This window comes from Brassica napus, chromosome C5 (assembly GCF_020379485.1).
Source record: "Brassica napus cultivar Da-Ae chromosome C5, Da-Ae, whole genome shotgun sequence".
In the NCBI taxonomy this organism is placed as follows: Eukaryota; Viridiplantae; Streptophyta; class Magnoliopsida; order Brassicales; family Brassicaceae; genus Brassica; species Brassica napus.
This window is the reverse complement of record NC_063448.1, coordinates 1,633,575-1,658,626: the sequence shown is the minus strand read 5'-3', so window position 1 is coordinate 1,658,626 and position 25,052 is coordinate 1,633,575. Positions and strand designations below refer to the sequence as shown.

The 25,052-nt window shown below is 39.3% G+C and overlaps 7 protein-coding genes across 10 annotated transcripts; 5 read left to right on the top strand and 2 right to left on the bottom strand.

Moving 5' to 3' along the window:
• The first annotated feature begins 444 nt into the window (after positions 1-444).
• BNAC05G02970D lies at positions 445-3,144 on the top strand. 2 transcript variants are annotated; one of them, XM_013837708.3, is made up of 11 exons: positions 445-666; positions 893-1,032; positions 1,179-1,260; positions 1,361-1,428; positions 1,549-1,650; positions 1,733-1,822; positions 1,974-2,048; positions 2,143-2,175; positions 2,270-2,347; positions 2,444-2,500; positions 2,710-3,144. In XM_013837708.3, exons 1-11 carry the CDS (start codon positions 612-614, stop codon positions 2,902-2,904), a joined length of 975 nt encoding a protein of 324 aa, XP_013693162.1. In that variant the 5' UTR covers positions 445-611; the 3' UTR covers positions 2,905-3,144. The 2 variants fall into 2 exon arrangements, with proteins under 2 accessions (XP_013693162.1, XP_013693163.1); XM_013837709.3 differs by lacking the exon at positions 2,444-2,500.
• Positions 3,145-3,728: 584 nt separating this feature from the next.
• LOC106400898 (transcription initiation factor TFIID subunit 6) lies at positions 3,729-8,081 on the top strand. 2 transcript variants are annotated; one of them, XM_013841300.3, is made up of 14 exons: positions 3,729-3,977; positions 4,134-4,285; positions 4,372-4,458; positions 4,679-4,780; positions 4,889-4,997; positions 5,289-5,389; positions 5,467-5,604; positions 5,697-5,792; positions 5,966-6,090; positions 6,427-6,559; positions 6,822-6,947; positions 7,034-7,145; positions 7,369-7,747; positions 7,833-8,081. In XM_013841300.3, the coding sequence occupies exons 2-13, from the start codon at positions 4,160-4,162 to the stop codon at positions 7,734-7,736; spliced, it is 1,623 nt and encodes a 540-aa protein (XP_013696754.1). In that variant the 5' UTR covers positions 3,729-3,977; positions 4,134-4,159; the 3' UTR covers positions 7,737-7,747; positions 7,833-8,081. The 2 variants fall into 2 exon arrangements, with proteins under 2 accessions (XP_013696754.1, XP_013696755.1); XM_013841301.3 differs by having other exon boundaries at positions 3,797-3,977; positions 4,137-4,285.
• Positions 8,031-9,376, bottom strand: LOC106400901 (protein TIC 20-I, chloroplastic). Its single transcript, XM_013841303.3, has 3 exons — positions 9,228-9,376; positions 8,869-9,080; positions 8,031-8,788 (listed from the first exon to the last, which is right to left on the bottom strand). The coding sequence occupies exons 2-3, from the start codon at positions 9,062-9,064 to the stop codon at positions 8,151-8,153; spliced, it is 834 nt and encodes a 277-aa protein (XP_013696757.1). The 5' UTR covers positions 9,065-9,080; positions 9,228-9,376; the 3' UTR covers positions 8,031-8,150.
• Positions 9,377-9,500: 124 nt separating this feature from the next.
• Positions 9,501-11,972, top strand: BNAC05G02940D. The gene is made up of 7 exons (XM_013841302.3): positions 9,501-9,993; positions 10,516-10,568; positions 10,689-10,725; positions 10,832-10,909; positions 11,234-11,329; positions 11,450-11,529; positions 11,603-11,972. The coding sequence occupies exons 1-7, from the start codon at positions 9,541-9,543 to the stop codon at positions 11,697-11,699; spliced, it is 894 nt and encodes a 297-aa protein (XP_013696756.1). The 5' UTR covers positions 9,501-9,540; the 3' UTR covers positions 11,700-11,972.
• A 171-nt stretch (positions 11,973-12,143) lies between these two features.
• Positions 12,144-17,630, top strand: LOC106397279 (probable sucrose-phosphate synthase 3). The gene is made up of 11 exons (XM_013837862.3): positions 12,144-12,741; positions 12,819-13,051; positions 13,491-13,554; positions 13,629-14,330; positions 14,774-14,908; positions 14,987-15,118; positions 15,202-15,432; positions 15,508-15,570; positions 15,817-16,752; positions 16,978-17,105; positions 17,206-17,630. Exons 1-11 carry the CDS (start codon positions 12,445-12,447, stop codon positions 17,480-17,482), a joined length of 3,198 nt encoding a protein of 1,065 aa, XP_013693316.1. The 5' UTR covers positions 12,144-12,444; the 3' UTR covers positions 17,483-17,630.
• Positions 17,631-17,887: 257 nt separating this feature from the next.
• On the top strand, positions 17,888-20,907 carry LOC106401418 (O-fucosyltransferase 1-like). 2 transcript variants are annotated; one of them, XM_013841931.3, is made up of 9 exons: positions 17,888-18,041; positions 18,186-18,348; positions 18,467-18,545; positions 18,659-18,729; positions 18,818-18,906; positions 19,151-19,274; positions 19,368-19,651; positions 19,804-19,933; positions 20,086-20,907. In XM_013841931.3, the coding sequence occupies exons 1-9, from the start codon at positions 18,034-18,036 to the stop codon at positions 20,698-20,700; spliced, it is 1,563 nt and encodes a 520-aa protein (XP_013697385.1). In that variant the 5' UTR covers positions 17,888-18,033; the 3' UTR covers positions 20,701-20,907. The 2 variants fall into 2 exon arrangements, with proteins under 2 accessions (XP_013697385.1, XP_048613719.1); XM_048757762.1 differs by lacking the exon at positions 17,888-18,041 and having other exon boundaries at positions 18,467-18,576.
• BNAC05G02910D lies at positions 20,881-24,406 on the bottom strand. Its single transcript, XM_013841932.3, has 13 exons — positions 24,187-24,406; positions 23,949-24,060; positions 23,719-23,801; positions 23,566-23,631; positions 23,077-23,177; positions 22,837-22,955; positions 22,513-22,553; positions 22,335-22,423; positions 22,092-22,251; positions 21,901-22,017; positions 21,623-21,667; positions 21,398-21,529; positions 20,881-21,312 (listed from the first exon to the last, which is right to left on the bottom strand). Exons 1-13 carry the CDS (start codon positions 24,337-24,339, stop codon positions 21,178-21,180), a joined length of 1,353 nt encoding a protein of 450 aa, XP_013697386.1. The 5' UTR covers positions 24,340-24,406; the 3' UTR covers positions 20,881-21,177.
• Between the last annotated feature and the right edge of the window lie 646 nt (positions 24,407-25,052).

Genomic DNA, 25,052 nt, shown 5'->3' with positions numbered 1-25,052 from the left:
CACTTATTTTTAATAATAAAAATATGATTCATATATTGATGTAAAATTTTAATATTCGTAATTATTATTTATATATAAAAACATATTATTTTAATAGATATAGAAAAGTTATTAGGTATCATAAAATCTTACCAAAATAAATATTTAATGAAAAAAAATATTTTTGATATAAAATTTATCAGTTATTACTATATTATGAAAATATTCCAAAAATATAAATCCGTATATAGAAAATCATCGTTATTACCAAAAACATAAATCTAAATATTATAAATTTTACATGTTACAATTAGATTTATGCCATGTCATATTTCTTTTAAACCATATCATTATTTTTTTTGTGAAAATTAATGTAGCGAGGATGGTATGGAACAATTCAAAATGTCCAAAATACCCTTGTCATTCGATTTCCATATTGATTTGCCACTTTGGGGTTTAAAATGGAAGTTTTCGGGGTGTAAACATAAATGTTAAAATATGTCAAAGTTGAGGTCCAAAAGGGCAAAAGGGTGTATCGTAATTAAGTCTTTTCTGGTGGCTAAAGCGTCACGGAACAGAAGAATCGAGAAGAGCCAGCCGGCCGCTGAATTATCAACCTTGAATCGGAATCCATGGCTGTGCAAGCCGGCGTTCAGACCTCCAAAGTTCTCATCTTACTCGGCGCAGGTCTCTTTCTCTCCCTGTAACTATGAATATGAATCTATTGTTATTGCTTTGACTGTAATCTAGCAAAAATTTCTCGAGCGGTTTACGTTGGAATTTGATCTTAAATTCTGGCAATTCGATGAATCAAAATCTCTGCTTTGCAATTGTTGAACTACGTTTTTGTTCACAGCTTCAAATATTTTTTTACGTATAAATTGATGATTGGTTGTGTTTTCTATGTTCAAAGGTGTCTCTGGTTCGATCGTGCTGAGACATGGGAGGTTGTCTGACCTAATAGCGCAGCTTCAAGAATTACTCAAAGGAGCTGAAGGAGTTGAAAGCACACCTTATAGTTATAAGTATGACAGTGCCGCCCTAGCTGCTCAGGTATTGTGGTTGCCTTTTGCTCTGTTTGATTACTATGAATGATCTCAAAAACAAAATCAACTATTTCTGATTTTTTTTTCTTTCTAAATCATTGCTGATTCCTCTGTTTTGTGACTTGGTTCTCGTGTATTTTTCTAATAAACCAGATTCGGCAGCTCGCAAATGAAATCAAAGAGCTAAGTATGATTAATCCAGTTACCATATTTAACGGAGATTCAAACAACAGTGGTATGCTCATACCTCTTTACATATATGTTTTTATGCAGAACTCTCTTACGATTCTCCATTTTTAATGAGAGATAAAACTATCTTGCTTGTGCCTATGCAGGCTATGCTTCTTACCTGGCTCCAGCGGCCGCTGTTGGAGCTATGGGATACTGTTACATGTGGTGGAAGGTGCTCTATCTTTTTTATGTATTTTATGTGTCTTTTGTTAGATTCTGCAAAATGTTTTTTTTCTTTATGCTTGCTTTATAACGTTTATGCGCATCTTACTCATTTCTTTCTATGCTGCAGGGTTGGTCATTTTCTGATGCAATGTTCGTGACAAAGAAAAATATGGCTAATGCAGTTGAATCTTTTTCAAAACAACTAAACGACTTGTCAGAAACACTAGCGGTAAAAAAAAAAAAAAAGACATTTTCTCAAAACGTTCCTTGCTTGTTATATGTTTATTGACTTGGCGTATTTGCTTATGCAGTCAACAAAGAAACATCTTTCTAAGGAGCTAGCCAAATTGGATTGGAAGGTGGAAGAACAGACCGATATATCTAAAATGATTTTAAGTGATGTAAGGCGCTCATCTTGTTTCTCATTTTCTTGTACTCATGCCTTCAATTTTTCTAGACTTAAGATGAGTGTAATGTAGGAGAAATCTCTCTGGATATACAACGGTATCCTATAAGGACTAGATTCTTATTTAAATTTTGTTTTTGATGCAGGTAACAGCCGTGAAATCAAGCATTTCACAACTTGGATATGACTTTCAACAAATTAATGAAATGATATCTGGAATAGTAAGTCACGTCTTTTACCCTCTTATATGTGAACTAAACGTATTTTTGTAATTCAAATGGATTAATGTCACTCTCTTATATTAATTTTTTACAGGAAGGGAAGATTGACAGTCTTGAAAGCAAACAAGTAAAACTATTTACGTACTTCAACCAATTGTTGTAATCAGTGTTCTTATAAAGCTTATATAAAACACTTTTTTTTTTTTGGTTTCAACTCTCAGGATGTGACCCTCTCAGGACTATGGCATTTATGTCAAATTGCAGGAGTTAAAGACAATCCAGCTACTAAAGTCTTTCAGGTGAGAGCTAACAAATTAAGAGAAACCTCGCCTTACCCTTTTTCACTTATTGAAATGCCTGAATGAAAAGTTGGTGTTCTGGGCTTCTTGATTTAGGATGTTGGTACGAAATTACCTATTGATGCAAAACCATCATCTAGCAATTCTCTATCGGTAATGATGAACCCAACACTCTTCTTTTTATATCTTTTTGTTCTAAGGATAAAGGTCATACTAAGAATTCACCAAGATCATATCTCTTGAAAGCAGTTTCAGTGGAAGGAAATGGAACTTAAAATGTTTTTTAGCAGCTCTTATATATTTAGCTCGTGCTGTTTATTTCTTTGACTTTTTAAAACTTAAAAGAAGTATGGAAACTCCAGGGTCTGAGGTTCCTAACAGAAGGAGAGGAGGGTGTGAACGTGGTACACAACAAGCCTGTATTGGAGAAAGAAAGCCCGTTGGTGGTGAAACCAGTGGAGGAGAAAACAAAACCTGCCGTGGTGACAAGAAGCAGAGTCCACAGAGCGTTTCCCGGTGGAATATCTTGGGTACAAGACCTTACCAGACAATCATAAACTATATTTTTTTTTGGGGTGGAGGGGGGTTGTTTTACAAAGAATTTACTTTATATGGTCCCAACTTGTGATACTGATACTGGGACTGGGGCAATTATTTATCTGTAAGTAAGTAAACTATACACATATTGCATTCATCAACAGTTTGTGTTGCCCTTATTGTTTGTGAAAGATAAGAGTGTGAAAAATGCTTTCACCTATGTTTGAATGAGAATAAAATGATACATGGATTTGTTCTAATGAATTTTCATCAAATTTTTGTTGTTGATGTATTTTACAATTGAATTTTACTATAAAAAAATAATGTTGGTGTTACGTATGAGCTATTTTACACGCTGTTAAAAACAAAAACTATGGCTAGCTTGTATTTTTTTTTTTTTAAGTTGATTTATTATGATGTTACAATTATGAGATAGGAAAGACTATATAGACGATTCGACAACCGACAATACTACTAACTGCATCACCTGAGCCTACGCCTGACCAGATTTACTTGCACCATGTTGAAGATCGTTTATAAAGCTTTCTTCTGTAGTCTGCATAATTGTTTAATAAACCGTTTTTTCTGGGACTTGAAATCTGGATTTCCTGTAATCTGCAATAAATTATATAGTTTGGGATTCGAACCCCAAATCTGAGTGTAGAAACCTTTAAACCTTAACCAATAGGCAAACCTGAGTGTAGAAACCTTTAAACCTTAACTAATAGGCCGCGGTGCTCACTTGCTAGCTTGTATAAACATTGGATTTCGGTTGGCAGAGAGAGAAATCTCTTATCCTTATTGGGATAAATAAGGCCCAATAAGATTAAGAGTTAGCCCAAAGCTGATCTATCCGGAACCCAATCGGGTGCATTGAAACCTCAATTAAATACCCGACCCGATGCTGATTCGCTTCTTCGACGATAATAAACCGGAGGAGGCTAGACGGAATCTCGGCATCGGTTATATAATTCTAACCCTGGAGGCTCCGTTAACGAGCTTCAAGCCTCGCTAAAGAAATTCGCGATATCTGTGGAGCTATCTTCTGAGTCGAATCGAGCCTGTGACAAAGACGCGTGGGTCTATTGAATCGGTGCGTCTGGTTTTATCGTTTTTTTTTTAATGTTCTTCGTTGTTTGGAGATAATCACTCTGTTTCGGAGCATTGAAGTATGCAATTGTTTCTGTTTTTATTGAATTGCGATCCGTTGGATTCATTCACTGTTGATATATCTTTTGTGTGGATACAGTAGAGCTGTGGAAAGGAGAAGAGAAGATGAGCATTGTACCTAAGGAAACGATTGAGGTTATAGCCCAAAGTATAGGGATTACCAATTTGTCACCTGAGGCTGCACTGATGCTTGCTCCTGATGTTGAGTATCGTGTTCGTGAGATTATGCAGGTTTAGTTTTTTTTTTTTTTTTTTGTTTTAACATGAGCTGTGTGTTTTAGGTATATTAGAAATTGATGTTAATGCCATCTTTGCAGGAAGCTATCAAATGCATGCGTCACTCTAAGAGAACGACTTTAACAGCTTCCGATGTTGATGGTGCTCTCAACTTAAGGAACCTTGAGGTAGTACATACTAGAGTAGTTCCCATTTTCAATAAGCTTCGGTGGTGCACTATCAGTTGAATGTTTGGTATAGCTTCCTTTATTTGGTGGAGTTTATTACTAGTGTGAAATATATATATGGTATCTGGTTTTGAGGGTTTGACCTTTCTGGTGCATATGAATACCACCATTTATTAAAAAGTCAAATGCATCTATTTGAGAATGATCATGTTTATTGCAGCCGATATATGGGTTTGGCTCAGGAGGACCAATTCGGTTTAGAAAAGCTATTGGGCATCGGGATTTGTTCTACACTGATGACAGAGAGGTGGATTTCAAAGATGTAAGATGTTGGGAAAGCTGAAATATATACATGTGTCATATGATTTTTTGTTTCAGTTACAACATTTATATGTTTTCCTAATATATTCAAGAAATGTCATGATTCTAGGTGATTGAAGCTCCACTACCAAAAGCTCCCCTTGATACTGAAATTGTCTGTCACTGGCTTGCCATTGAAGGAGTCCAGCCAGCTATACCAGAAAACGCTCCTTTAGAAGGTTTGCCTCTCAAGTCTATGTCCTGGGTTTGAGTTTTAAAGTCATTAACCAAATTTATTGACAATTGACATTAAACAAATATTAGCATGTACAGTGACGTTTCGAAGGTGAATTACTAGTGTAGTAAACGCTGAAGTTACTAGTTAGTGATGTTGATGAAAGATCAAATTACATATTTGAGATGCATCTGTATATATGTTGTGAGAATTATCACGAGCATGACAATTTGAAGCATTTCCTTGTTCATCCCATCGTGAATAAATATTTCCCACTTGTTTATGGTGTTTGTAGTCATTAGGGCACCTGCAGAAAATCAAATCTATCAACAAAAGGACGGACCTCTTATTGACATTAGGCTACCAGTGAAGCATGTCTTATCTAAGGAGCTTCAGGTATGTCTTACAGATTAAATACCGCAGGGACGTATCTTACGTGCAAAAGACTTATCTGTTGTTTTCACTCTTAACAGTTATACTTCCAAAAGATTGCTGAACTTACAATGAGCAAGTCAAATCCTTCCCTGTTTAAAGAGGCATTAGTGAGCTTGGCCTCAGACTCAGGACTTCATCCCCTAGTTCCATATTTTACAAATTTCATTGCTGATGAGGTAACATAATGCAGCACCGAATAAACTTAAAAATAAATAAGAATCGCAATTGCTTGATGCACATTACAATATTATTTTCTCTACTGATGCAGGTATCACGTGGTTTAAATGACTTCCTACTCCTGTTTAATTTAATGCACGTTGTCAGAAGTCTTCTGCAGAATCCTCATATACACATAGAACCTTATGTAAGTTGATGTCTGGATCTTAAGAACTATAATAGAATCTTGTAGCTCCACTTTCTTTAGTTTTTTTTTTATGTATGTTTCTTCGAGTTGCGTTTTAGACATGCTACGTACTATGCATATTGCGCGTTGTTTCATAACCCTGAAACTAACGAAACTTTTCCTTTTGGTGCCAGCTTCACCAGTTGATGCCCTCTGTTGTAACATGCCTTGTATCGAGAAAGCTTGGAAATAGATTTGCCGACAACCATTGGGATCTTAGAGATTTTACTGCGAATCTGGTTGCACTGATATGTAAAAGGTTCATTCTTTCCCTTTCATTTCATGTAACTTTGTGTCCGTTTTTGGTTAATTGTGGGGATTATCTTACTGAAAATGATTCTTACTGGCACTAATAATGAAAATTTATACTGAGCTATTGTATGCAATATCATGAGATTAACATGTCCATATACAGTCTACTAATTTCATCCTAGCCGTGCTATTGGCTTCTGGTATTTTTCCGGCTTGAGCTGAAATATCCAATGGGAAGATCTGATTTTAAAGAAAAATAAGTTATAACTTTGCTAAATTTTTCTTCATTGTTCAGAAGGGTTTTCGTCATTTGAAATCTTGTGGTATGAATTTTTTTTTTCAGGTTTGGAAACACTTACGTTACTCTTCAGTCTCGTCTTACGAAAACTTTAGTCAATGCACTTTTGGATCCAAAGAAGGCCTTGACTCAGCACTACGGTGCAATTCAAGGATTAGCGGCTTTAGGGCACAATGTCGTAAGTATTTCCTTTACTCTCTCTGATATATTAGCGGCGATGCCTCACTGTACTGCTATCACTTTGCTCTTTTCAAGGTTTTATTAGTTGTGTAAGTTACCCAGAACATGCACTATCATCTGAAAATCCTTATTTTCTTTTTCACCATTTTCCCTGCTTCTCTTTCATTTCATAAGGAGCTTGGATTTGTATAGTCATACAAGTGTCAGAAATAACTTAAGCACAGTACTCCTGTGATGTTAGCTATCATTTTATTGTGTAGGTACGCCTTCTTGTTCTGTCAAATCTTGAACCGTATCTTAGTCTTCTCGAACCAGAATTGGATGCTGAGAAGCAGAAGAACCAGATGAAGAGCTACGAAGCTTGGCGTGTGTATGGAGCGCTACTGGTTAGTGGATACATTCTTCTATAACTGTAATCGAAATCTCAGTAGTTTTACTCCTTGAAGGAATTTCTGAAATTTTTTTTCTCCAGCGTGCTGCAGGCCTGTGTATACATGACCGGCTTAAAATCTTCCCGAATTTGCCATCTCCTTCACCAAGTCTCCTCAACAAGGGAAAGGGGAAAGTAATCAATACTGAGCCAAGTAAGTTGCATCAACCAATTTACTTTCTCTGTATTGAACTGAAATCGAAAATAGCTAAAACTTAGGAGGGTCAGACACACGCTTAGGGACTAGTGATTGCCGTAACCATCGTTTATATATATACAAATATGGAACTAGAACCTTCCCGACCAATCATGTATGGCGCTGTGATAACAATTGTATTCAGTTTCCAACATCTATTCACCCTTTCTGAATATGGCAGATAAGCGAAAGCTGAGTGTAGATTCTTCTGAAAACCGGTCACCTCGTAAAAGATTGATAGCTACAGATGGGTCAGATGGTGGTCCATCGCCAATGCAAGTAGATAGACCGACGGGAGATGCCAATCCGCCACAAAACTCCGTTCACCCATCCTCATCAGAACAAGCTTCTGGTGGTAACGCACCTGAAAGCAGAAACGCAAAGGAGAATCAAGGCAGCAAGGGCCGGACTATTACCCGGAAAGCAATCCTTGATCAGATTTGGAAAGATGACCTCGATTCCGGACGGCTCTTGGTTAAACTACACCAACTCTACGGTGATAGGATTCTTCCTTTCATCCCTTCTACAGAGATGTCATTATTCCTCTAAACCATCAAGAGGTACGTTTCAATGAAAATTCATGGTTCTGCGCTTGTAGAGATTAAAGCACCATCTAATATATCTTTCCTCTGTTCTATGTTTCAGCCATTTGTTGAGAGCTTATCAGAGTGTCATCCATAAACTCCCTGAGCATCTCGGGTTTATGGAGAAGAAGCCTACATGTGGGCTTCCTCGAATTTAGAATCTCCCAATGTACTATAAACTATACAAGTCTGATCAACACTTTAGATTCTTTTCGGTTCATATCCATTCCAGGTTCAAAAATTTGAGACTTTGATAAAATGTTTGAAACATAAATGTCACTTAACAAAAGAGACAGACATAGTTGATACAGATACAAAGGCCTAACGAAAAATTTTAGAAATGAAGAGCAACAAGGATCTAAAATGAAATGACTTCTTATTAGTCGTATGGGATCTGGATATACGCAGCATCACAAACAAATGGGATGTCAGCGTACATACCGGCAAGCGCACACCTTATGCTTTCAAGGACGGTAAACAGATAAGCAAACGCAACGGCCGTCCAGAAATGCATCCCAAACTTACCCCAATAGAGTCCAAGAGGCATCCACTTGCTAACAGTTCCTATAACCTGAAGAGCGATTTCAAGCAGCATACCCATCACCACATGGAACCTGAAGAAGTGAGGCCATTCTTTTCTCCTCACTATCCCAAGGTAGGCTACAAAGAAGTAAGCCATCAGGAACCAGCCAGGTAACCTCCCTAAGGCGCCTAGAAACGGGTAGGTCAAGAACTCGAAATCTTCTAGGAAAGGGTGGAGATGGTAAGCGGTTTCCGCGTACATCCAGGTCTCGTGAAGCGGCATCAGGTAAGGTAGGCATGCCAAGGTTCTCCACCACCATTGTGGCTTTTTGGTCATTGGAGGAAACCGGAAGCTGGATGGTACATCTTTTGACGCTCTTGGGGACAAAAGGGCTTTCCTGCGGATGGGTAACACGGGTAATGTACTAGACAGACTACCTTGTTCCCCATTCAGAAGCCGAGAAGACGAGGCTGAGAGGTTTGAAAGAGGCACACCTGAAACAAAAGCATAAACTTTGAAAAACTAATATCTCTCTTATCATAGTTAAAAGTATTCATTGAGACAATCTATATACCTCTTTGTACACTAGCTTGAAGCCCATTAAATGGTAAATGTGAGCCCAAAGAGTTCTTTATGACAGACAATGAACTCGGAGCAAGACAACGTTGAGTCTGTCCTCCTGAAGCTGTAGCTCTGTATGAAGATGGCTTGAAACCCCAAGAGCTTGTTAGAACATGTGAAGTTAACGCGCTGCATCCACTTATCATCATTACCAACCTAAACTACCTATAGAAAACATTAAGTTTAGATTCGATTTCAACATCAAGCTACAACATTTCAAACCTATCCAGCTCTCGGACGAATTAAAACAAAATTTGAAAACTTTCTTAAAACCCATGAGATGATTCAGATTCAGACGGAAGAAGAAGTTACCGAACGCTCGATGGAGGTAGAGAGAAACGAATAGGGTTTTATCGTGCATTCATCCACCTCTGAATCCTATCTCCTTCACTCTTCTCCACAAAAAACAAAAAAACAAAAAGGAAATAAATCTCTCCACTCTTCAGTTTTACATCAATACCCTCAGGCCCATATCGGCCCAGATAATAAACCTCTCTCGCTTTTCTCCCTCAGGCCCAGATCGGCCCAAACTCTAACCCTCTCGATCAACAAGAAGGTTCGGGTAATATTAAACAAATTTTGAAACTTTCTTGTTGGACTGTTTGCTTTCTTCCGCCGTCGGAAAATGTCGACTCCAGATCCCAACTCCTCCGCATCCGCAACGGCGACTCCCTCTCTCGTCGTCACCGCATCCGAAACTCCGGCTCCACCCGCAAACAATCTCAGACCAACGCCGTCTCAGCCACCTAACGCTCCTCCGCCGCCGTCTCTGCCTTACAGAGCCATAGCTGCTAATCCGTTACAACAAACTCATAACAACCGCCCTAATTCGTCGACGGTTCTTTACCCGTTTGCTCCTCATCCGGGTCGAGGAGGGTTTTCGGTCCGACCCGTTCGGATGAGCGCGCCGTTAGTCGGTTCCGTGACGGCGGCGGGTAATCAGAGCGGTTACCCGGGTTTGCCTTACAACCACCGGCTGGCGGAAAGCATGATGCAGTTCATGAGGGCGAGGAATCCTCAGGTTCAGCATCAGGTTTCTCGTCCCATGAGAGGAGTTCCTCACTTTCTCCAACCGCGGGTGAGGTTTTTTTATTCAAAATTTGGTATTTGATTTGTTGATTTTTTTTTGCTCCTTTTTGTTTCAATTGATTAGTGGATATGATTTATTAGCGACAAAGCTCGAGATGATCTGAATCTTCTTGATTTGCTTCATGTGTGCTTTCTTATTCGAACTAAATGCGTTTTAGTTTATTTACTTTTGCTTCAATTAGCATTCTCTACTTAAAGTTTATACCTTTTTGTATCAAAGATGTGAAAGATTGGCGCTTTTTTTTTTTTTTTATCTGTTGTGCTTCTCTGTATATATATGCTTCATCGATCTGATTCTCTTGGATCTTTCTATTTTAGGTTCCTTGTCCTGCTATGTGGTGATAATTTTGATTCTAATTTGTTCTCATAAATTTTTATTTTTTTTTCTCTGGAATGAGGAATACTTAAAACTCTCTGTTTATATCTCAGTTAGTGTTAAGCTGTTTTGCTCTTAATATGCAGTCTTGTGCTAATCACTTTGATTCTTGCCATGTCACATTTTGATATGTAGGTTGCTCCTCCCCCAACTTCAATTCTAGACACTGGCAGGAATAAAAATGCCAGGTGTAACATTAAGTTTCTCTAATTTGATATTTATATTATTATCTTTTCATTCTGTTTCACTGAGTGCATAGAGTAAAACATGTTCTATAAACTGAGCTCTACCTTTCTCCGTGTCATTAGAAGGCGGGATGCGCTTGTCCTTGTTAGAGGGAGAAAGGTAAGCCTCCTTTTTTTTTTTTTCATTTTTCTTTGGATTGACAATGTGGACAAAGAGTCTTTTCAAAAGATATTGGTTTGTGATACTCTTATCAATACTTTTCCAGGTTAGAATCACTGATGAAGCTTCTCTCTATTCACTTAGTCGATCGTGGTTGAGAAATGGCGCACATGAAGGAATGCAGGTTCGCCATCACTTTGTGTTCTTACTGTTAAAAGTATAATGCAAAAAAGCTTAGATATTTGTACTCCTGGGATCTTTGCTTTGCTGGTGATTTAATTACTTTGGACTACTCCTCTAATTGCATCCAGATTAGGAATTAGATAAAGGATTCTTGTTTGATATAGTTTGTTGTATCTTTTAATCCCCTTTTGGTTTTGTTACAAGCCAACCTTAGTTAAATGATCGATCATTAATTGCGACTTTCCCGTTTTATAATGCAGTTTTGATTTGCCAGCATAAACCAACCATAGGGCCTAATCTAACTTGCAGTTTCTCTGTTAAACAGTCGCAAAGGAGCGATACAATGAAACCGTTACCAAAGCCATTACCTCTGGATGTGATGGAAGCAGCTGAAAAACCAACTGATGATGATGATAAAGAGGTATGTGCGTTTTCTCGTCAAGAACCATATACTCTCTGAGCAGAACGGAACACATTACTCCCAGCTCTTGAACAGAAACAAAGTGATGTTTCATTCAACTTTTTCCTATGACGATCTCAGGACGAGGAATCTGTGAAGGACTTAACAGAGAAGGATCTTTTGAAAGGACACATCGAGCGAGCTAAGAAAGTCCGCGCACGGTAAGTTTATCTCTCCTAGTTATCCTGTCTAAACTATGTTCACCGAGCCCAAAACGGGTCTGTTTGGTTTCAGATTAAGAGAAGAACGGTCGAGGAAGATTGCGAGGTACAAAGGAAGATTGGCTCTTCTTCTGCCACAATCCGGAGAGCAGTGCACGAAGAACGATTAAAAGCTTTGTTAGGACTTGCTTGAGGCTTTACATGACTCTTGTTAATTTTAGCATAGCACCACGTACCTTACGTGTAGGAAGGTGTGTTCTTCTTTCTCTCGTATAAGATTAGTAGACCTTCCATATGCTCTTTAGATATAAATATCTTTTTTTTTTATCTGCATTCTCTTATAGATTTGTTTCTTGATGTTATGTGTGCTCCAAAGTCCAAATTCAAACCCTATGTGGTTGTATTTTTAATACGTTTGGTCATGTACAATTTCTCTTTATTCACTTCTTAGCCCAATGAGATGAGAAATTCCATCTAGTTTTGTTAAAATAAAATATAAATCACATACCCATAAATACAAAACTACATACCTTACCAATTAAAAATTCAATTTTTGTAATTTTTTTATACTACACTCATTATTAGCTGAAGTGAAGTAGAGATAAATGGTTGAGGGAGAACCGCAGAAGGAATCGGACAAAGAGAACATAACCAAACTCTCCTGTTTCTTCGCTCTTACCGTTGCATTTGCCACGTGATTACATTAATGTCTGTAAACGTGTCACCGTCTTGATGGCTCCACCGCTTAACATCTTTGCTAATTACTGATCTCTTCACGTTCAATCCGCCATTTATGTAAAAAGATCCTCACATCACTTTTTTTTTTTTTATCTCTATCTCTCGATTGTTTCTTCCCACACTTCAACCTAATTAATCAGTTTCTTACACTCCAAGAAAGAGAAAGAAAGCCTCAGAATGGCGGGGAACGAGTGGATCAATGGCTACTTGGAGGCGATACTTGACAGTCAAGCTCAGGGGATCGAAGAAACACAGCAGAAACCTCAAACCTCCGTGACGGCTCTGAGAGACGGAGAAGGAGAGTTTTTCAACCCGACCAAATACTTCGTGGAGGAAGTCGTCACCGGAGTCGATGAGACAGATCTTCACCGGACTTGGCTCAAAGTCGTAGCCACTCGCAACTCCCGTGAGCGAAACTCTCGCTTAGAGAACATGTGCTGGAGGATATGGCATCTCACTCGCAAGAAGAAGCAGGTACGTTATGTTACATCATTGTTATATGTGTGTCATTGTGTTGTTTATGTTATTATGAATGAGATATTGTTACACAGTTAGAGTGGGAGGATTCTCAACGAGTGGCGAACAGGAGATTGGAGAGAGAACAAGGAAGAAGAGATGCGACGGAGGATTTGTTTGAGGATTTATCAGAAGGAGAGAAAGGAGACGGTCTCGGAGAGATTGTTCAACCTGAGACACCTAGGAGACAGCTGCAACGCAACTCGTCCAGTGTCGATATTTGGTCTGATGATAAAAAGGAGAATCGTCTTTACGTTGTCCTTATCAGGTAAGTTACCTTTTGTATCCTTCTTGCTTGCTTCCCATTGATTGAATGTAATGTGTAGACCTGTGGGTTCGGGTAGTTCGAGGCGACCAAAGTATTGCCGAATTGAACCGGAAAAAGTTTGGTTTGGTATTTGGGTAGTTTGGTTTGTAAAATTTTGTTTGGTTCAGTTCAGAAATTTTGTACACTAACCGAAATTTTCGGTTTCGATTAAAATTTTGGTTAAAGATTTGGTTAACTTCGGATTCGAAATTTTCATTAGTTCGGCATGAAATTTGGCTAACAATTTTCTTTTTGAAAAACCGAACTAACCGATTACGGAAGTGAAAACCAATATAAACCTGCCGAATCAAACTGAACTTCTCACTAAATTTTGGTTCATTTCGGCTGGTTTGGTTCGGTTTAAAATCTCAGGTCTAGTAATGTGTGTTGATTGTATCAGTTTGCACGGGTTGGTTCGTGGTGAAAACATGGAGCTTGGTAGCGATTCTGACACTGGTGGACAGGTTACCTTGTATTCCAAGTTATCCATAAGCTCAAATCTTGAGCCCCCTGTTTTAACTTTGTTTAAAAATGTCAGGTGAAATATGTAGTGGAGCTAGCTCGTGCCTTAGCGAGAATGCCTGGTGTGTACCGAGTAGATCTCTTTACACGCCAGATATGCTCATCAGAAGTTGACTGGAGCTACGCAGAGCCAACAGAGATGCTAACAACAGCTTCCGCCGAAGACTGCGACGGCGACGAAACGGGAGAAAGCAGTGGAGCTTACATCATCAGAATACCGTTTGGTCCGCGCGACAAGTACTTACCAAAAGAGATTCTCTGGCCTTACATCCAAGAGTTCGTTGATGGAGCCTTAGCTCATATCCTAAACATGTCGAAAGTTTTGGGAGAACAGATTGGTAACGGGAAGCCTGTATGGCCGTACGTGATTCACGGTCACTACGCTGATGCAGGGGACAGTGCAGCTCTGCTTTCAGGTGCGTTGAACGTTCCTATGGTCTTGACGGGTCATTCTCTAGGGAGAAACAAGCTTGAACAGCTTTTGAAACAAGGGAGGCAGTCAAAGGAGGATATAAACTCGACGTATAAGATCAAGAGGAGGATCGAAGCTGAGGAGCTTTCTCTGGATGCTGCGGAGCTTGTTATAACGAGTACGAGGCAGGAGATTGATGAGCAGTGGGGCCTTTATGATGGGTTCGATGTTAAGCTTGAGAAAGTGTTGAGAGCTCGTGCTAGACGCGGTGTTAACTGTCACGGACGGTACATGCCAAGAATGGCGGTAAGTACACCAAGAACTAACCAGCTTATCATCAATGCTTTAAAAATTGTTATAGGCGGCACCTATGCTCTAAATCAGTTATAGCCAAAATGAATTTTTTTAAATCGGTTTAAACTGTTCCAAATCAGCTAAATTGATCTGAATCGATTTAAATTTGTCTAAATTTGTTTCAATATCAAGTAATAATGTTAATGCAAATTCATAAATTTGTCTAATTTTTTTGTATATCAATTTTTAATGATTCATAAAAATATTTTTAATTAGATACAAGTAATTAAAATGTTTAATATAAATGTATATCAATATTGTTAACGTCTATGTCCTGGATAATTTGACTAGTCCTTTAAAAAGCACCTAGTAACCATATAACGATTTTTTGAACATTATGATTGCTTATGATTATGAAGTAAGATTTTGAGCTAGTGAGTGAGTCTGTTGCACAGGTTATTCCACCAGGAATGGATTTCACAAACGTTGTGGTTCAAGAAGAGACACTTGAGGGCGATGGAGAGTTAGCTTCCTTAGCAGGAGGAGCCGAGGGATCTTCTCCTAAAGCGGTTCCAACTATATGGTCTGATGTGAGTTTTCCCTAAGCAGCTTCACTATCTTCTTTGGAGTTTTTCTTTGTAGATTGTGTTTGATATCTTCGTTGGCAGGTTATGAGATTTTTCACAAATCCTCACAAACCCATGATCTTGGCACTATCTAGACCAGACCCCAAGAAGAACATAACCACTCTTTTGAAAGCCTTTGGAGAATGTCGACATCTACGGGAGCTAGCTAATCTCGTAACTAGTGATATTAACTAACGCCAAGAAAACAAGATGCTCAGTTTTCTGAAGGTTGTTTTTTTTTTTCTCTGTTTTGGCAGACTTTGATTATGGGGAATAGAGATGATATAGATGAGCTACCATCTGGAAACGCAAGTGTTCTTACAACTGCCTTGAAACTCATTGACAAGTACGACCTTTACGGGTCCGTTGCGTATCCTAAACATCATAAACAGTCTGATGTTCCTGACATATACCGACTCGCTGCAAATACAAAGGGTGTTTTCATTAATCCTGCTTTGGTTGAACCTTTTGGCCTTACACTCATTGAGGTAAAGTCTCTTATTAAATATAACTATCCAATATTTATCATCTTTTCTTTAACCAAATCTGAAAAAAAAATACAGGCTGCGGCTCACGGGCTTCCCATGGTGGCCACCAAGAATGGTGGACCGGTCGATATACTTCAGGTAAAAGACCTGTCCTGAAACTTAGTCATCTCCGGTGTTCTAAAATCGGCCGGGTCTAAACGAAACAATTTTATATAAAGATTCTTTAAATAATCGGTTTAAGCGTTCAAAAAATCGGCATAGGTACCAACTAAATGATAATCCTCTATAAAACGTCTAACCACCACCTAACGATTTTTTAAACATTGGTCATTTTTCAGATTGGTAATATTTTTCTTTTCTTTCTCATGGTTTTGGATTTTTCAGGCATTGCATAACGGTTTGCTAGTGGATCCACATGATCAAGAAGCAATAGCTAACGCGTTACTGAAGTTGGTATCAGAGAAGAACCTATGGAACGAGTGCAGGATCAACGGTTGGAAGAACATTCACTTGTTCTCATGGCCGGAGCATTGCCGGACTTACCTTACTCGTGTAGCCTCATGTCGTATGAGACATCCGCAGTGGCAGACGGACGCAGACGAAATGGCGGCTCAAGAAGACGAGTTCTCGCTCAACGACTCTCTCAAAGACGTTCAAGACATGTCTCTTAGACTCTCTGTGGACGGAGACAAACCGTCCTGGAACGCGTCTCTTGAACCGAGTAGTAATGATCCGGTTAAACAAATCATGAGCCGGATGAAGCAACCTGAGATAAAGAGTAAACCGGAAGTGCAAGGGAAGAAGCAAGGAGATAACGTGGGGAGCAGGTTTCCTGTTTTACGGCGACGTGAACGGCTTATAGTTATAGCATTTGATTGCTATAACGAGGAGGGAGCGGTCGATGTAAAATCTATGGTGACGATGATTCAGAACATCGTCAAAGCCGTGAGATCGGATCCTAAGATGGCTAAGAACTCTGGTTTCGCGTTATCCACTTCGATGCCGCTTGATGAGTTGACTAGCTTCTTCAAGTCTGCTAAGATTCAAGTGAGCGAGTTCGACACGTTGATATGCAGCAGCGGGAGCGAAGTGTACTACCCAGGAGCTGAAGAAGGGAAGCTTCTTCCGGATCCTGACTACGCCTCGCATATAGATTACCGTTGGGGCAATGAAGGGCTTAAGAACACTGTGTGGAAGCTCATGAACACAACAGCTGTTGGTGGAGAAGCTAGGAACAAGGGCTCCCCGAGTCTTCTCGAGGAGGATAAGCCATCGAGCAATGAGCATTGCGTTGCGTATTTGATCAAAGATCGCTCAAAGGTAAATTTTTTGTTCCTCGTTGCTGCCGTGTGATGAGAATTTATGACTTGCGTTATAAGTTACGTCTTAGAGGTCTTTAATATCTAATTAGGTTTCTTCAGGTGATGACTTGTGTCAGAAGTTACGTCTTAGAGGTCGTTAATATCTAATTAGGTTTCCTCAGGTGATGACTTGCGTCATAAGTTACGTCTTAAAGGTCTTTAATCTAATCAGGGCTTCTTTCAGGTGATGAGAATTGATGACTTGCGTCAGAAGTTACGTCTAAGAGGCCTCCGTTGTCATCCTATGTACTGTCGGAACTCGACAAGATTGCAGATCGTTCCTCTTCTTGCTTCTCGATCACAAGCTCTTAGGTACTTTAATATTCCGACCACCAAAAAAAATAAAAAATTTCCGACAACGCTACAAAACCACGTTACATGAGTTATTCTTGTCTGTCTATTTGCGGTGCAGATACTTGTTTGTGCGGTGGAGGCTGAACGTGGCGAACATGTACGTGGTGGTCGGAGAACACGGCGATACGGACTACGAGGAACTTATCTCTGGCACACACAAGACGGTGATCGTCAAGGGGCTCGTGACGTTGGGCTCTGATGCTCTGCTCCGGTCAACAGACCTTCGAGACGACATCGTTCCGTCAGAGAGTCCTTTTATTGGTTTTCTCAAGGGTGATGCACCGGTTAATGAGATAACCGACATTCTGAAGCAGCTGTCAAAAGCCGCTACTTGATTCAATTTTAGTATCTACTCACCGGTTCAACCTTGTAGATTTTATTGGGATTTAATAGGATTCTAGAAAATAAAAATTACAAAACAATGATGGTCATTGCAATTATTCTATTTCTTCGTTTTTTTTTAATTCAATGTGAGTTACTGTATGATGGTTGGAATTTGGAAAATAAAAAGAGAAGGAATAAAACTTTTATATAAAAACTGAACTTTTTTACTATTGGAAATATATATATATATAAATCCTGATTGTAATTTTCCATAAAGTAAGAAAGTACAGTACTGCAAGAATTTTTAAGAGTTTAAAACAAATGTGTATTGATTTTTAATTAGCCTGGTTCTACAACAATCAACCGGCCGGTTTAATCTAGAGAACCGATTTCGGTTTGATGCGGGGACTGTAAATTAATTCACTTCGATATAACGAAAAATCTACATCTCGCTCTAGTGAGAAAGGAAGAGACTCCAACGGAGAGATTTAACAGAAAAAAAAGTGGTGCAAATTCTCAAATCAGCGGAGAAGATCTTGTTCTCTTCCTGATTTCAAACGCGATGCGAAGGTAGATGGAACCAAGCTCCTTCTCTTTCACTTTTTCTGTGAATTTTTTTGATTTATCGAGAAATTTCTCGTCTGTGTGATGCGATTTTCGTATAAACAGAGCAAAATTGGTTGGATCGGAGCTGATTTTTGAGTGATGTTGCAGGTTAGGGCATCACCGTCTCCATGGGAAGGCGGGAGGAGGAGTTGGAACGAAGGGGATGGTGGCGAAGCTGTCCATCGGAGTCATAGTTCTACTGATCTGTACTCTCTCGCTGCTTTTCTCGTTTAACATCGGTGGTAATCCCGAGCCGAGCCGTCCTTCTAAGGTCAGTTAGTATGGATTCTGAGTAGTGAGGCTGTAGATCAGGTTAGATGAGATCTGAATCGAGATTTAGTCAGTCTTTTGTTGATTGATTGATGGATTTGTATATGGTATTTGAGCAGATAAACGTGGAGGAGCTCTGGGAGAGTGCTGATTCCGGTGGCTGGAGGCCATCTTCTGCTCCACGATCTGACTGGCCTCGTATGTTCAGTTCATCTCATGTTTTTGAGCTGTAACGATTTTATAACTTGATGCTAATCTCAGAAGTCTTGGGGCGTTCCAAGCTTGTATTGATGATAAGATTACTTTTGCAGCTCCTACGAAGGAGACGAATGGTTATCTTCGTGTTCGGTGTAATGGTGGTTTGAATCAGCAACGTAGTGCGGTTGGTGTTTAATCTGTAACTATAGTGGATTTGAGCTTAGCTTCAACCTCCTTAATGGCTAATATTGACATGTGGATGGATGTTGCAGATATGTAATGCAGTACTTGCTGCCCGGATCATGAATGCTACACTTGTGTTGCCCGAACTAGATGCAAACTCGTTTTGGCATGATGCCAGGTACCTTGCTTCCTTTAGACATTGCTATTAGAAATTAAGGGACTTTCTGTAAAATAATGACTTGATTAATAGTGGCTACTAGTGTGAACGTGTTGCAATTTGTAGCTTTTATAAATATCATCAGACAGATAAGTTCTAAGAGGGTTTAATCACCTAATGTGAAGGACAGGAAGTGCAAATGCCATTGCATAAATTATTTGAGTATGTTTCTGCCTTCTCTAATATATGATTTTCTTATCCGCAGTGGATTCCAGGGAATATATGACGTAGAACATTTTATTGAGACACTGAAGTATGATGTTAAGATTGTGGGAAAGATCCCAGATGTTCACAAAAATGGGAAAACCAAGAAGATAAAAGCGTTTCAGGTACAAACATAAAGGAATGTGACTTGTTTCCATATAAGCTTCTGAAAGTAAAGAATATATATACATGTGTGCTCATTTTTCTCTTTGAAACAGATTCGTCCTCCTCGAGATGCTCCTATTGATTGGTACCTGACAACTGCTCTAAAGGCAATGAAAGAACATAGTGCTATCTATCTTACACCTTTTTCACATCGGTTGGCGGAGGAAATTGACAATCCTGAGTATCAACGGTTAAGGTGCAGAGTGAACTACCATGCTTTGAGATTCAAGCCACACATCATGAAATTGAGTGAATCGATTGTTGACAAACTCCGGTCACAGGGCCACTTCATGTCCATCCATCTTCGTTTCGAAATGGATATGTTGGCATTTGCAGGGTATGTTCTTTTTGCCAAAGAAAAAAAAAATCCTTCTTCAGCCATCAGCTGTAGTTTCATTTCTATTAAAGTAATTTATATATCATATATGGTTGCCTTTGTATCATCATCTTACATACATCAACATATGGTTCATTGTCTATTTTCTCCAGGTGCTTTGACATATTTAACCCCGAGGAACAGAAGATTCTTAGGAAGTACCGTAAAGAAAATTTTGCAGAGAAAAGGCTTATCTACAATGAAAGAAGGGCTATTGGGAAGTGCCCACTGACCCCTGAGGAGGTAAGTTCCTTCTTACTTTTTTTATCCGCATCATTTTCAGGTTGAGCAAATACACAAGTAGATAACTGATAAGCTAGACAGCAATAGAGAAATCATAATTGCAGGCTTTATAAATGCAACATGACAGTTTGGTTGGATCCTTGTGGGTGCAGGTAGGTCTTATATTACGAGCGATGAGATTCGACAACTCCACAAGGATATACTTAGCAGCTGGTGAACTTTTTGGCGGGGAAAGGTTCATGTCACCGTTCCGAACATTATTCCCACGGCTTGACAACCATAGCTCGGTCGACCCCTCTGAGGAGCTTTCAGCAAACTCGCAAGGATTAATAGGATCAGCTGTGGATTACATGGTCTGTCTCCTGTCCGACATTTTTATGCCAACATATGATGGACCGAGCAACTTCGCCAACAACCTCTTAGGTCATCGCCTCTACTACGGTTTCCGCACCACAATCAGACCTGACAGAAAGGCTTTAGCTCCAGTCTTCATAGCTAGAGAGAAAGGAAAAACCGCTGGGTTCGAAGAAGCAGTGAGGCGAGTAATGCTGAAAACGAACTTTGGAGGGCCTCACAAACGCGTATCTCCTGAGTCGTTTTACACGAACTCATGGCCTGAGTGTTTCTGTCAGATGAATCCGAAGAAGGCCAGTGACAAGTGCCCGCCGGATAATGTTGTAGAGATTCTTGAAAGTCGGCTAGAGAGTGTGGGAGATTCAGATTCAACTTCTCAGACAAACTCCACGGTGGCTGGATTAGAACGGTAAGGAAGCCTTTGAAATGTTCAGACAAAGAAGAGAGGGGTTTCTCGACATTGATCATACAGTTCAGATAGCTCAACATCTCCCTCTGTCTCTCTATCATATACATTTTTTTTCTTTATGAAGCATAGATTCGAATCTTTTTTTTTTCAGAATTTGTAACAATATCTAAAAGAAGTGATGAGATTCCACAAATATAGTATGTTTATTTCATTTGACATCTTAAAACGTCTTGGCTATCTCAGAAATAAAAATCTCTATGGTTCTCAGAGTTTCTCAAATGAGCTCCAATTGTCATGTTCGTGTGCTTTTTTCATTGCACAGAGGGAATCTTGATTGAACTTGATATAAAATTATTACAAAAAGAGAGAGAGACAAATGTTAAAAAAATCTTTCATTTGTAATCTCTGACTCCTTTACCAAAAGGCATTTAATCTTCTGCAAAAATCAGACGTTCTATTGAGCTGATGGTACCTTTTTGCTTTACTTAGTGTTGTGTGTTGGGACACTAAGATAGAACTTAGTGTTCTTGAAGTCATCAAGTAACGGGTTGTATCCGTCCTTTGTTCTCGTCTTTGAAGGTAAACCAAACTCATCCATGAACGCTGATGTATCCAGCTACATGCCAAAAAATCAAAGACAAGTTATTCAAAAATATCCTCTCTTGTTGTTGAAATGTTTTCAAGGAGAATCATTGTTTTACAGTGAGAGTTCGTCTTTTCCTTCCTTTTTTCGATGGTGTCCCGTCTTTCTCCGTCTTCCTCCACCCAGAACAATAATGATCCATTCGTTCCAAAAGCCAAAAGTCAGTGGGGAAAAATATATCAGCATCACCCTGCAATATCGATCATCCCGAGTTACATATGATTGTAACGTTCAAGTGAGGTTAGAAATTTTAGACAACTAGTCAATTTGCAATGGAGAATACCTTTGCGTCTAGATAACTACTGTAATCTGAGCTACTTCCGTCTTTCTGCAAACACAAAACGTTGTTAATTATACTTCAAGACTGAAAACCATTATCATGTATTCTTGAACCGAGTTTGATATAAGCAATGGAGAAGGACGCTGACTTATACTGAAACCAAGTTCTTGATTAAAATAATGACGTGTAGACTTAACTTTGGCCATATACAGTTAAGTGAAGTCTACACATTCTGAGAAAGGTGTCACTGCATAGTTAGAAGGAAAAGAAAAAGAGCATACCTTTGTTGAAACCAATGGGGCTCTTTCACCAGGAACTTTCACGTCCGGCAAGAAGCTAAAGTCAGAAGCGATTAGGGACATCTTTGGTAGCTTTTCATGTAAAACCTCCAGCAGTTTCTGTAATTTCACATAATTAGAACAGAGCAAAGCAGGACCTGTTTTTATAAATGGACACCATTTTTTTCGCTTACCAAACAACCTGTTGGAAGCCAACAACGTCTAGGTTTGGTAAACAGTTTAGACCAGATTTCTTTTGGTTTTGAAACCGGAGGAGCTTCGTGTTCAACAATGTCAATGCAGCGCTTGATCAGTGGATCCTCTAAAGGCTTGTATAGTTCAGAGAGTGATTCGCTGCAATTTATAAGGGATCAGGATCAATAGAGGCATAAATGTACAACTTCATTTGAACCAAAACCAGTATTGTATGCACGCACCTCTCAGGTTTATTTTCAACCAAGACTTCCATCCATGGGGAAAGTTGGCTTTGGGAATAGACAAGGTCATGTGGGAGATTATCTAGCACCTGCAATGACACCGGTTTATACAAAAATTAGAGTGGATTCCTCTTCCATACAACCTATCAAAGAGAACAACAACTACTTAATTGCGTACCTCGAGCATTATCACCCAACATGGTTGTTGCTCCACATTCCCTGTTTGAAAATTTACTCTATAAGCACAGATCGTTACTAAGGTGGGCTAATTTAGAAACATCTTGACTAATAAGTAGTATCAAGCAAGCTTTCAGCATAACCTCATTTGACTAACGATATCTCTGAGTAAATCAAGCTTCTAAGAATGTTACATTACGAAATTTGGTGAACAACTCACTAAGTTTAACATTTTCAACCATAAACTAATTCCAGATTAGCCATAGAAAAAAAAAAGAAAAAAATGATACAGAATCTGCATCACACTGAAAAGAAAGAAACTCACTCCATCCAGATAGGTCAGATGCATCACGGCACTCAACTCGGAACTTTGATAGATGGCTTCCAACTTGCGCAACAGTTTCCTTTTGAATCTTAGCCAGTGAAGGACTGATTTCTATAGATCTGAAAAAATAATAATTTAAAATAAGCATGCAGTTAAAAAGATTACTATGCTGAAGTTCAAGCCAAAAGATGATTGTGTATAGTTCATGCTTAGCTAGAGGAAAACAGGGGGCATACGTACGTATAGCTCATGTTATTGTAGATTCTCTCAGGAGCATTCAACATTATGTAGTCCAATATACCCTTCGCACAGGTTCCCGATCCACCACCAATTTCATAAATCTAAGGACATGTTTCAAGTGTTACCGATTAACAGAAGAATCAGTGCAAACAGTAGACTCACAAACCGGGATGAAAATATTCAACAAAAATACGATCTTTAAACAGAAAATCAATGGCTTTACTTTCTATTCACCGTTCAGTTGTGAACTACTCTAAACAGTTTTTTAGGTAAACCATAGTTTCTCTATTCCAAGGTTTCAACGCATGAACAACTGAAACAAGTTAAAGGCTAAGGCTATCACTAACTAGTTCTCTCATATAGGCTGGTAGCCAAAGATAGCTCAGGATTCAATACAACTACAGAAACCCCAGAGGACATTTCATGTTTGGTACTATTGTCCTGAAATTCAATAAAGCAGTTAGACGTAGAAGATCACAGAAGTCAAACCTTTAATGGAACTGAGAGATTGGTGGTTCGTAGTATAGCTTCTGCAATCCCATGAGCATACCAAGGCTGCAAGAGAGGATCGAAATCACAAAAAAAAGGGGATACTTAGGACAAGTGAAAGCTATTCCAAGTAGATATCAAAGACAAATCAACCTTGAAGAGCTCCACAGGAGTAAACCAAGAAATGTCACTCTGCTTGTAAACTTTCTCCAATAGTTTCATGTACGCCTTTCTCCCTATATACACAAAAAGAGAAAACTAGTCAACACCGCATCCTCCTCTAGGATTACAACTAATATAGCTATACTTCCAAGAAATGGTAAATTAATCCAACGGTACTATCAAACATTTAGGCAAGTGAGACTTGAATGCTTTAGCTTTACCTTCAAGCTGGTTGAACTTAATGCTTCTCTCCAGAACACCAACAGATTGCGATCGTTGAGAGAAGTATCCGTCTTTTGCATCATACAATGCTCTGTGTATGAAATCTCTAACCTGTTTCGGTTCAACCAAACAGTTAAGATCGTTAATCATCTGAGAATCATAAAAGTTCATCACTTTATCACTAATTCAACTAATCAAAGGCCGCCCAAATTTGAATACTAGGAAGCGAAAACTCACGAGAACTGGTTCATCATCGCCAACGAGCTTCTGAGTCGAGAAGAACGCAGCTACTCGAATCGATCCAATGCGTGTCAGCTCCAATCGATCAACATTCCTAGAGAAAAACGGTGGCGAAAGCTTCCGAGAAGAGATCAATCGAACGAGAGCCATGAAACTCGCCCTCACTCGATCGAATCGATTACTCGAAGAGATGCAAAGTGAGGAAGGAAGCTCGCCGGTTCAGGTTTCACAGAGGTTTAGGGTTTAGATCCGGTTCGGCTCTCTAAACCGTATTTCCTTTTTTTACTTAAACCGACCGGCTCATCAAACCGGATGGCTCATTAGGAGGGGTAGTTTGGGAACTTTCGCCTATTATACACGTAATGACAGAGTCAACTCAATACTTTGCATATTAAAACACACTAACAGCAACATTATCGGGGCTTCTAAACCTCGTTGCTTAACCCAATTCGGCCCAAATTTAAATCAAAATTGCAGAAAAATAAAAGAATCGTTTTTTAGGTAAGAAGTTTTTGGCAGAAGTGCTTGTGTCACGTGGCAAGTGGTGATAGGAGGTAGGAAGCGGTAGAGGGAAGTGGTCGTTCGGTCTCCATCCATTCTCTCTCTCTCTCTCTCTCTCTCTCTCTCTCTCTCTCTCTCTCTCTCTCTCTCTCTCTCTCTCTCTCCGGAGAAGGCGATTTCTCGAGCAGTGAAGCAGCGCCGCTTACCACACCGATCTACCGTTCAATCCAAAGCTCTACCGCCGCATCGAATCTCCACCAGGTTCGTCCTTCTTCTCTTAACTTATTTATTGCGATAATCGGTGTGATTTGTCGATCTAATATTTTTTTGGTTTGATTCCTTTTTGCATGCGTGGTGTTTGA